General features: G+C 24.9%; 1 protein-coding gene across 1 annotated transcript in view; it reads left to right on the forward strand.

The window, feature by feature from the left end:
- The window catches only part of LOC132917323 (serine/threonine-protein kinase pakA-like), a 202294-nt gene that overhangs the window by 181636 nt on the left and 7177 nt on the right, over nucleotides 1-13481 (forward strand). The window contains exon 9 of the mRNA XM_060978021.1: nucleotides 11605-11684. Coding sequence (XP_060834004.1) covers nucleotides 11605-11684 — 80 coding nt within the window. The remainder of the gene's footprint in view (nucleotides 1-11604; nucleotides 11685-13481) is intronic.

A 13481-nucleotide genomic window follows, 5' to 3' on the forward strand; every position in this document is an offset into this window, starting at 1 on the left:
AAGTAAATCCACTCTAACAGTAAAGCTAAATGCACAAGATTGGTTTTGTTTTACGCAAATCTTCTATATTACGCATTACTCAAAGAAAGAAAAATAAATTCACATTTATAATTTTACGATTATATTAAGTAAAAAAGTTATAGTTAATAATATACCTTGTCACTGAATTGTAATTAAAATTTACTGGTAATAATATTCCCGTTGTAATGGCAACTCACGGTATTATCCAGTCTAAAATATTTAAAAAAAAATGTCTCTTAGTATCAATAAATTGTTAATGAATTAATTATGAATTGTAAGCGTTAACGATTTAAATGCATTTAAGAGAAAACATAATCATTGAGATGAACATAGAAAAGTCACGTCGAAAGTGTGCACCGTCATGGTGTATAATATGAACGTTTTGTTTTATTCTATGTATATGATGTACTTTATGGTATACAAAATAATATATCGCATAAAGTTAAAAGTGTATTATTTGCTCTTTCAAATGTTTATAGACACTTACTATTTACATATTATATTTTTATAAATCTGTGAATTTATATTATTTATTTATCCCAAGTGGCGTTTAAGACTTAAAACGGTTTATAATAATTAATAATTTCCAAAAACAAATTTTTATTGTTAGCCGAGTTATAAACCTTAGCCATTGCCATTAATAATTTAATATACATAATACCCTTATATAGCGTATTTTTATAAACCAGCATGCGAGAGATCGTCCATTCTCATTTGCCAATTTTATTATGTTAGAACGTAAAAAAAATGTGCACAAACTTTAAAACCAATTTTGTTTTACTCCTAACTTTTTTATCGTAATTTTAATTATTTATTCTTTGTACACTTATATAAGACCCCACATTTTAATTTTTAATTAGTTTTAAATTTTTTTTACCGTGAGTATTGATGTTAATAAAAAGCATTTTTTTCGTTTAATTATAAAAACTAGAATACTCATTAAAATTATTTCAAATAGCAATTTAAATGCTTGAATTTAATTAATTATTTAAATGTATTGAGTAAATATTTGTAACTTTAGATCTGGATTTAAGTAAAATAAAAATAAAATAAAAATTACATAATATAATTTTATTATTACACAATTATCATCAGTTTTATTCTAATTTCAGGTTTTATAATAGAGATTGTTTAATAAGTTAAAAATAATATTCACGGGGCTCAATATTTAAAATTGTACTATATGTATAGAATATTAAAAATATATTTTTAATGCTTTTTTCTAAGACATACAAAAAGTATGTAAACAGGTATTATATAATATAAATAATATGTATTTATACAATTATTGTAGGTAATTAATTAATACTAGCTTATCAATGTTTGCCAGGAATACTCTCCGAGGACATTACCGCGTTTATCACTTTCTTTCCATATAAATATACTATATTAGTGTTTATGTTTACATACTTAATTAGTAAATACTCAGTTTTATCATTTTATATTTTATGATTTCTACTTACTAGCCCCCCCCCCCCTAACATTATAACATTGGTGGACATATTATGTAACACTTGAGTGTTAGCATTATCCAATGGTAAAGCGCCCCATCGCTGGATTTTAATTAATTACCTATTGTATATTTCTAAGACAACAACTACACCACCAACACTTGAGTCGACAAAGTAGGTCACTACCCAACATGTTTTCTGCATTCATTTTTTTAGTAAGCAGACAGCTTGAATACATTTCAATTTAAAACTATAAATTATTTGAATAAAACATATTATACTACTGAAATTAAATATAACTGAATAGAGCTTTCAAATTTAAACACGTCAAACAAACAGTGTTAATTATTATTTTGAGGTGTTCCAAATAATACAATTAAATATTATGATTGAAATGAGTGAATAATTGAAAACTATAAACCAACATATATTATTTTTTCAAAAAAAAAAATCAATTGATAATTTATACACATAAACTGTATGTGTATATAAATAATTTTAAAAATACATATCTTAAAATGTAACGAATACAATAGGACATAATATTATGTTCTTCAATAAAAAAAATTATCAATAGAAAATCTATTTTTTCTTTTTTTAGTGACTACTTGATTAGTCAACAAAAAAAATGCATATGGTTTTCCAAAATATATTTGTACATCCTTAAGCAAATATTTTGAATACTTTATTTTAACAAGTTTCTTGTTTAATAATAATATTAAACATTAAAATATTGTCAATAAAAGAATGAAGACAACTTAGTATGGTTCATACTGTTCATATACTGGTAGAAATATAGAATTTACATAAAACTTTTTTTTATAAATGTCCTTTGAACTTTTCGAGCGTAAAATATTGAAACACTGGCAATCAAACATCTAAAGTCAAACTTGCCAATTTTTATTTTATATATGAAAAAAGAATCAACCCAATGCTGGCTCCCAATATTCTATTTAGCGAAAGAGATTTTTCAGAAAAGTTGGTATACATAGGAAATATAAAAATCGAAATGTTAATAATAAAACTTTTTATTGTCGGGGCACGTTAACAATCTTATTATTTCTTATAAAATTAAACTAGATTCGAGAAGCTTCTAATTGAACAAAAATAAATCAATAAATTAAAAAATCTACATTTTATGAGAAAAATATTATTAATTTGCATAATTATAAAATTCATCTACAGTTTATCAAAATATAACACTTCAAATAACATAAAATTATTTATAAGATATTTTATGATATTAAAATGTGAATCTTTTTAGAAATCAGTCGTTAGGTGTGTACCTAATTGTGCCGATAGTTTACAATATAATATATGAAAAATAATGTGCATTTTCTTTGTAAAATTATTTATTATGCGTGTATATCGTGTACCCAAAAGTATAACTTCCACACTGATAAGTTATATAAGTGATAACATATTGTTCATTCATTTTTATATATTATAATCACCACGGTAGTTACATTTTTCATAGCATCAAATCGTTTGTGGCGGTGAATAATGAATATAATATTATGTACAATTATTTTTAAATAGGAATTAATTACAGCATTTTTTACAGTTATAACAAAAGAACCGAAGAGTTTCAACGATGTGTTTATATGTATCTTATACTTTGGCCAATAAAAACAGATTAACGTCTACTAAACGACTTCCAAAACAATTCAATTAATCGTCTAATTTATGACACCCACTTAGCCAACAAATACGAACTTTCGTGTCTGAAAAATATACCGCACTGCTCGCAGCTATCATATTCGACTAAAATCGATATCAAAAGCTTTAAATGAAAACTTAAAACTAACAAAACCGATAATACTTATGGCCGGTATTAATAAAAATATAATTATTCTGTGTATGCGTGCTGATTTATTAGTTAATATATAGTATATACTGTATTTTTATTAAATATAAAACTCGAATAAAAATAATATTGGTATATTATAATTGTATTGTTTAAATTAAATAATAATTATTACCACCAATTCGTTTTTTAATAAATTCAAACAAAATAATAATTGCTTTTATTATTGGATTTTTATTTTTTATACAATTTATTTTTTTTAGCACGTATTATTAAACTATTATTATATTAATAATATCAATGCGCACGCCATATCAATTTAATGTCAAATAAATGCCGACGAAAAAGACAAGTTTGATAGAATAATAAGCATTTAAATATTTTATCTTTATTTTTTTGATTCGTTTTGGTAGTTTATTAAATCTAATTTATATTTCCCCATTAATCACTATTGTGCATAAATATGCACGTATTTGAATTGTTTTAAAAAAACGATGATTTAAAAAATTCAGTTGATTTGTTACTGACACTAAAAACTTGATTAGGGTTAAAACTTAACAGAACTAAATATAGTTTTAGAACTTTAAAGTTAGTTTTACATCGGTTAAATTTTAGATTACATCTTGTCATTACCGCCCCCTTACACGTCGTTATGTGTGACAACGGTAATAAGTAAACGTACTAAAACTCTTTAGTTATACATAGGTTCAAATAGCAATAAAACAGCTGTCCATGATTCCTTTTAATTTGATTATAATACATTTAAACTGATTTATCAATAGAAAGTTTTTAGTTGCTAAAATGAAGAAAAAAACATGACATTATAATTTATATATAATAATACTACTCATTAAAAAGTCAAGTCCAACAAATTTTATATGTTATTATATTATATAGTTATTGATAACATTTTTAGTCATTGAAACGATCCGAAATATGTATTTTTAATAATCAAAATTCTATTACTTTTGTATACTTTACAAGTAAATGATTCAAAAATATTAAATATTCTAATATAGGTATTTACGAAAATAAGATTATAGAACATAGAATATAACTCAACTCCGTGTACCATATACCATAATTCAATTTTTAAAACATTGGAATTTCAAATTCTCAATCAAACTGTTTCAAAGTATAAAAATTAATATAATTTACTATGAATTTTCGACTAAAACATAATTTGCATATTTTCATAATTTTAACGAATTGAGTCCAAATTTTTATTTCAAAATGATTAATAAAATAAAAAATAATAGTTTGGTTATGTATTTTCGATATTATTTTAATATCTGAAAGACGCTCTTATATATTACATAATAATAAATAGACTTTAGCACAATATACTTATTTTCACATAATAAAAAAAATCTAGATATTAATATAAATATTTGGTGGATATTTCAAGTATTTACCTATCTAAGGTTATTAATTTTTGAGTTAAAATAAGAATATGTTGGAGATTTACGTTGTATAAATTCTTCAATTTCACAATTTGACATTGTCTTTGAAATCTAAGTACTGAGATTTGTTTACTTTTAATAATACACCCCCACCTCATCCAAGTACCAGCTAAATCTAATTTATAAAAATAAATGCACTATTTTAAAACCATTAGATACATTGTTTAGTCGCTCTGTTTAAACTGTAAAATACAGTTGTGTTGTTTTCAGAAACTATCTCTACACAAATTATTGTTCATTTTTTAACTTTTTCAACTTTGATCTGATAATACTTATATTGTACTTAACATAAAATATAGTATTATTATAAATTTAGGGTTCAAATTTGAAATATTTCAATGAAATATTGAAAAATATTTTTTCTTTTTTAAATGTATTCGGTTATAGTTGATTAAAAATAATATATTGTTTATATACAGAAAATATTGATAGTAAATATGCAAAAATATGCACTATACATTTTTGATATTTACCACTTGTATTATTAATTGGGTCCTTATTGGTTATTATTATTATTATTTATTAAACATATTTTCTTTATTTCACACAATAAACCAACTTTTGAACATTTTCACTTGCAAGTTGACGTTATTATAAACTTTAAGATAAAATAATTTATATTTTATTTTTCATTGCAATGAAAATAAATTTCATGAAATTTTAAAACCCTTATTATAATATATAAGCATACATAAATATTGAAAATAATTATGTACCTACTGTTATAACTAACTAATACTTCGTCTTTGGTTATTTTTATTTAAATATATCTATTAATAATTTCTAAATCATTTAAATAAATGTCAAATTATTATTTGACCTGTATTTTAAACAATAATATTAACATGTATTTTTATCCATTCATTTGAAATGCCATCAATATGCAATATTGAAATATTTGAAATTATAGATAAAATAAGGTACCTTACTTAATAAAAACCACCTTTAATATTTTTTTAAAACCGAAATAGTTGCAGTGATAATAAAAGTTAAACAATTAAAAAAAAAATATAAAATTTGGTCTGGCTTTCTTTACAGAATTCAATAAAGCTCAATGTACAATTTTCATAACTCTGTAATTCAACAACGTTCAGTTTTAGATCCTCATCTGCCGGAGACAAAAGAAACATTTCAAAAAAAAAAAAAAAAAACGTAAGGTCGAAAAGTTTTAAAAAACGAATATCAATCGTGGATTGTGTATTGAATTTTTATTTTATTTTTTTTTGTCGATTTGTTCGGGTCACCGATACAACGCTAACATATTACAGCGATTACGCAATGACAACACATGACTGTAACTTACAACGACCGCGTGTTTGCTACTGAAACCAAACAAATAAATATCATTGTTGTTATATACTTTGCGATTCGAAAACCGTTAGAGAGGGGAAAAAATGAACGCCGTGCAGCCAATAAAATATAGAAAACACTCGTTGTCCGCCGACGATGGCTCGCCCGCCTCAAAGTGAAAAACAAAACACGTTAATTCGTATACCTACTATATCGTAATACATCTCTACGCCTAGCCGCGTGTCGTCGTCGTCGCCGGCAGTCTAGAAAGTCATCGAAAACGTGTTAGTATTTCGAATCAGGAGGCTGTACTTAAACACACGTACATACACGTCATACCTACTGTATATTACACACACACACACACGCATATGTATTGCGGTCGCTCGCGTATGTGTAAACGTGCACAAAACCAAAGCGGACCGGCAACGTCGTCGTCGGGAGGGGAGGTCGGTGAAAAGGGTAGGTAGGCGGATGTGTACGTATATATATATATATATATATATTATATTCACAGCCTCTGCCGATTGATGAGCTTTCCACGCTACCGACGTGCGTCGCGGGAGGGAGGAATCGCCTACCTCGGCCATACGTGATTTATCATCCACGGGTCTACACACCGTGGGCCATAATATACGTTCGAGTATTGTACGTGAAATGTTCCGGCTCCTTTTCCGCTCATCCGAACGTTCCTCTTCCCGTCGCTCGCCTACCGTGTATAAAATAATATAATATGTATATATTCTGCAGTGCGTATAATATGTATATACCTACGCGTATATAGGTCCGCGTTGTTTGGCAAAGCCGTTTTATCCGATTGCGATATACGGTCTGGTTGCTGCTGCTGCTGCTGCTGCAACAATTTTAAACAACAAAAATCACAGCAGAAAATTATCGTGCTAGTATATATATATATAGTATAAAAAAATGTATTGCCATCGGAATCCTCCCGGACGAGAACGATTTAATGTAGACACGTAATTGATCGAACGTCCTGTATACAGTATTATAAAAATCATTCTGTATTTTTTTTTTTTCAAGTATCTTGGTTAGTATAAGATAACGCAGTAATGTTGTTCCCAATTCCTTGAGTTTATTATGAAATCAAATTCTATTAGAAATAAGATATTTTACAATTTATGTATTGTTCGATTTACTTGTACAAGTGAAAAAATTGATTTATCAATATTTAAACCTCAATAATTGATTTGTTTCTGTTAACATTATTTAAGTATTTAAATATTACGGCGCGACAGTTTAATATGATGGACAAAAATAGTCGTAATACGATATAATATCTATACTATACAATATAGCAGGAGTGACCAATTTACGGCTCGCGTATTATTTATAATATCATGATTTACTTATTACATTGTTATGAATTACAATTTTTTTGGTTTACAATTATATAAACATTTTGGCTCTTGATATAATTGTATTTATTCATATCGCTCACGAACATATTCGTGTTGACCACCTCTGTTCTATAATTTAAATTTATACGTTTTATAACATACCTACCTATTAGTTTTTTTAATTGTGTTTGGCAAACATATTAATTTTATGATTTAAGCCAAGTTTTAGCAAAAAGTTACCTAATAATTAAAAAAATATTTAATAGTAGAAAAATAGTATTTGTCATTCAAGTACTACAATAAAAACAATTTTTTAGGTGAAAGGATTAATCATGTTAAAATCTGCCCTGTATTTTTATTCTGAAAATCTGAAACCTATGCCTAGAGAAAACCTACTTTTCATCATTTTTTTCGTGTGATATATTTAGGGTTATACAAATAGGTTGTTGCCATAATAGCCACGAAGACTTGACTACGAATTATTATGAAATAAAATAAAATATAAATATACGAGTATAATAATACTACTATACAGTGAATATATTCCTTATAATAATATAATAAAATAACACAAACTACAATCATGTTGTGTAGGTACCCACACAAAATATTTAATATTATATTATAATGAATTATAATAAGCGCACTACGTCATCCTAAACAACAACGGCAATTTTTGAGCACAGTACTATTATAGTATAATAAATAACCGATCGACCGAGTCCGTTGTTGTGAAGACAATGTTATCGGTAATGACATTGTCGGACCAGGAAACGACCAATAATTCCAACGATTAACACTCGAAGCCTATACACCTACTGCTTGCTGGGGCGCCATTCACACGATATCGCTAATGTGCACGGGTGCACAATTCGTTGTTAACCCTATTTCGATATCCTATATTATTATCTGTTCAAATCTAAATACGCTATCATCCGCATTTTTAGGTAAAATACGTGACAGTGGATCGCATCACAAGCTAAATTGTATTATTTTTTTTTTTATCGTAAACTCGTTTTATATACGTCGTTGTGAGGAACAAGAAAAGGTTAATAAGATATCATAGTATATACTCGTAGGAGACATGAGTCGTATGTAAGAATTGTGATACAATGTGAAAAACTGAAAAAATTTAATTATTATTAAGTTTCCCCAAAAAAAAAAATTATCTAAAATTAACTGAATTTTAAAATTTTAAATCATAAAATGAAAGAATTCATAATTTGTTTTCTATTTATCTGAACTATATTACCGTACTTAAATCATGGATAAAAACATGTTATTGTTATTATTGTTTATAATATTATATCGTTTTGTTTTTTTCTTAGTGGTATTATGTGTCTATGGTCTACTTTATCATTTGTTCAATAGTTATTTTTATTTCTATCTTGTATTCTTTGTATTTGTGGAAATGTTGTTCCGTTCAATCTTTATTTTCTTAGCTATCAAACTCATTTTTAACTCCTATCATCTGTCTATACAAAACTTACCTACATTACTTTCAGATATAAAAAGAAAAATCGGTTACTTAATTTAATTAATATTCTTTCTTTAAAATTTTTATTAGTTGTATACAATATTTAATATAGGAATAAATATATAATTGGCGTGTATACAATATACAGGGTGATTCTTTTATCAAACAACACTCATTATTTCATCAAGTGTTGACTTTTTTTTATTTTTTTTTTTTCGAAATATTTTGTTTCATGCATTTCTTAAACTGTATGAAATTTTTATTTTTTTCGCCCTTTTATTTAATAGTGAAACCACAATCAACTTTTGATTTTCAAATGGTAACCTATATTTAAAATATACTAAATTAATAATGAGTGTTGTTTGATAAAAGAATCGCTCTGTATACATAATATATATATATATATACAAATTACCAATATTGTTATAATTTGTTGTTCACCTATATTTCATAAAATAAAGGCAATCAATTATATTTTATTTTTTTTTTTTTTTGAGTCAATAACACGCGAAAAGCTTAATTATTATAAAAAAAAAAAACTTTAAATAAATATTATACTTAAAAGTTTTGAATTTTAGTCGTTAATAAGATAAATTAGTTGATATAGTTAAATTTCTATAATGAACTTAAATATCTCTTAGACTATGTAAATATCCATAGGGTTATAATTGAAGCTGAATAGTGAACAACTAAGTGTATCTAAATAATTAATCTGTCGCTGAAAATATATTTTAATGAATGAATTAAATAAATAACCCACAAAAGTGTGTTGTAAGCAATTATCTTGTTTCGCCGCCATGGAAACTTTTCCACGTTGCATATTATGTAAATCGCAAATGTCATTAATTGAACATGTTTTGTTAACATAAAATAATGAAACTGTACAATTAATTTTCAATTTTATTAAGTAAAACTTCCATTTTAATAAGAATATAATAAAAATAGGTAGGTAACATACTTTCAAGCTTTATCGTCAGCTCAATATAAAAACATTTTCTACGTATTACTGCAGTAGGTAGGTATATAAAATATGATCAGAGCATCATATTTTATAACTTTGAAGTTCCAAGTATTGGTTTTAAAATCACGTAATTTTATTTTTATGTGACCATTATTTTATGGTAGGACTACTTAAAAAGTTTTATGTATCATTTTTTATTACGAAAACGTCGACTAGTTGATACGTACTTAAAAGATAATTGTCAAAGTAATTTATTCCTCTTAGAGCCTAAGCGCAAGGAAAAATTACAAAAAAAATCTGGAACTTATTTTACTAAATTATTTATATTTAAAGTAAATTTTGAGTGTACCTCGTAATTTAGCGCCAAGCCGACTATTGATATTGATGTGTAGAATTTAAATGCTATGATAAATAATTGTAAACACTATAGGGAAAACGATCTTGATTAGAGACAAATTTTAAATCCAATATATTCATCACACTTTACTCACAATATAAATCATATAAATAGTAAATAATATAAATCTATAATTAAACAGTTTTCGATTTCTTGTATATTATAATATTATAATAGAATGTACGCTGTATATTTCATAGTTTTATACTGTTCATTAAAACATATATACTATCATCTGCTATTCAAATAATTGTTATTTATTACAAACAAATATTTATCAAGTAATTCAAAATATGTCCTTATTTTATATCTTGTTTATTTAAAGTCATTTAAGCTTTATTAGTTTACCATTAATAATTCAAAAAAATGAGTTTTTCTGGTTTTTTTTTTTTTTTTTTTAAATAATACATTTATATTACATTATAATAATCCCATCATTACAAATAAATTCTAAAAATGTATTGAATATTTTAGTTTTTTTTTTTAAAAAAGCATTCTAAGTACAATGAAAAATATTTTTTATGGTTATAATAAAATAATAACCAAAGTATAAAGACAAGTGGTAATTAATTTTAAAGATTAAACATAAATTTTCTGTTATACTCGTAAAAAGCTAAACAAAATCATAATAATATTATAAGTTAAAATAAAGTACGGACATTTTATCGGCTATTCTTTAAATTAAAAAAATATATGAAACGACTAACACCCAAATAGATGAAAATATGACTCAACAAGTTTATATTTATTGCTAATTGCAACTAAATTATTAAAAAAAAGTTTTACGTTACTTTTATCTTGAGAAGTTTATGTTAACTTATTTACATTTATTACTATTAAGAAGACGCAACAAAAACGATTTTTACAAGATGGAATATATTACATTTTGTTGAAATCTTTAGAATTTACCATTTGAATAATTTAAAGATGTTTTAATACATTTTTAATCAATTTACTAAAAGATATGTTTCCTGATATCCGTTGAGATTCTCATAATTATTATTGCGTAATAATGAAGTTATTCAAATTTAATTTAATTTATACTGATTTATCAATTACAATTAGAAATTCTAGTTTTGTATTTTTAATGTACTGTAGTTGTTACTTCCTATAATTATAACGGAAAATATTAAATATTGACATAATACATGTAAAATATATTCATAAGTATATACTTTATTATAGTTTAATTTAACTAAGTTCAATATTCAATTTAAATAAGCACTTGAACTAATAATTAATAAAAAAAATTCTATAAGATTAATAATTTTATGTATACACCAACAAAATCACTTTAAATTCTACTTTTAATTTAAGTTACTTAATCATTAAACTGTTAATTGGAAAATATTTTAAATAATATTTTTTTTTTGTTTTAGACGAAGATGGAGAAAAATCTGTTTCTGTATTATTAGATGCAGAAGAGTCCGAGTTAATTTTTTTAGATAAATCAAATGCGGTGAGTAATAAATAATAAATAATATACATAATAATAATTAATAATACATTATATTAAATACAATATATTTTAATATGTAGGCATGTATGTCACGATATTTTATCAGAACCAGAAAACTAAAATGTATAATTTCTCATATTATTATGATAAGAAAAATCGAATTTTAAAAATATTTATAGACATTTCATTGTTTAATCTGATTTAATATTAATTCAAATAAAACAACTAACAAATAAAACTTTATTCAAGACACTAAATTCTTCCATTATTAGCACATAATTTAACAGTATATTAAAATATAATGTTAAAAGGTTTTAATTTGTTATAGTTGAATATCTATTCCCTCATTTTTCAATTGTGTAATAATTAGAATACAGCATTCAGTCTTCTCATTTAATTTATCTTTAAAGCGTAAATAAAAGTGATTTAAAAATATGATTTATAATTTCCAATTGAAAATATGCTGTGAATTTATATTAATAGCATATTATACTATACAATAAAACTCTAGTGTATTGTTGTATGTATTGTTTACATAATTTATTCAAAGAACGGAAATATATTCTGTATAATTGGTTTCATAGAATCAATCTAATACATTTGATTATATTGTAAGCTTTAATATACAGTAGTAATTAATTAATGAATATATAGTGCATAGTACATACAGTAAAAATAATTCACATAACCACGTAGATGGCTTACAAAGTATGATATGTTTATCAGTAATGCAATAATGAATAAACGAACTCGTAATAAGTGTGCAATAACCATTATTTATTGAACCATATTTTATACCTAATTTTTTTTTAAATTCAATATGAACAATCTGTTTATATTAATATTATATTATATAGGTACATATTTAAATTTAAATCTGTTTCAATAATAGAGCAATATGTTTATAAAATTCTAAGCAATGAATGAAGGACAAGATGACTTGTACCTAAAAATAACAGTATCGACAATGATTTTGGCCCTTAAAAACATTTTTCCTATCTTATACAACTGCTGGTATCTTTTAATCTTGAAATTCGCGAAGAAAATATTCGGCTTTATGTAGACAGTTTCCATTTAATTAGCTTTAACCCGAGATTTTTCATTTGAATTTCATATATTACCTAAAGTCAAAAAAAAAAATCATTCTCTACAAAAAATATAGTAAATTGTTATAGTTAAAATTAAAAACTGAGGAATTTCATATAAACTACCAACTATGGGTATCCAATTTGCTACACAAACAACTCCTCAAAATTGAAACATTTTTAATGATTCAAAAGGCGATGAACTGATGAACGATACGAAAACCAATACATTAATAATACTATACATAATCTAAATAAATGCACATATACGCGTCATTATAAAATCAATAAATTCATCGCTTCGCTCACATTAAAACTATACACTTAAATACTCTTTAAACAAATTTGGCCCAGCCGATTATGCAGATCAAGTTACGAGAAAAGTTTTATAAATTATGTTACCTATAGGCTTCTCTCTATCACTTCTATTTAAGGCACTAAAGACACCCTACTTGATACTTCACATTATAATATTTTAGTAGCCATGCGCCCTAAGCCACTCGGGGAACTCTCCGAAATTTAAAGTCTGCATGGTACACTAATAATATCATATCGTGTAGAATACATTATCCTTGTCAAATAGTTAAGTAAGGTAAATCCACTTTCACTTAGAATAACAAAAAAACATATATATTATAATATTAGTTTAAGTTTATAAATATGTTATACTTTTTGTACTGTAGAGACATATTTATTAGGTAAATATGTAAAA

Source organism: Rhopalosiphum padi, chromosome 1 (assembly GCF_020882245.1).
Source record: "Rhopalosiphum padi isolate XX-2018 chromosome 1, ASM2088224v1, whole genome shotgun sequence".
Classification (NCBI taxonomy): domain Eukaryota; kingdom Metazoa; phylum Arthropoda; class Insecta; order Hemiptera; family Aphididae; genus Rhopalosiphum; species Rhopalosiphum padi.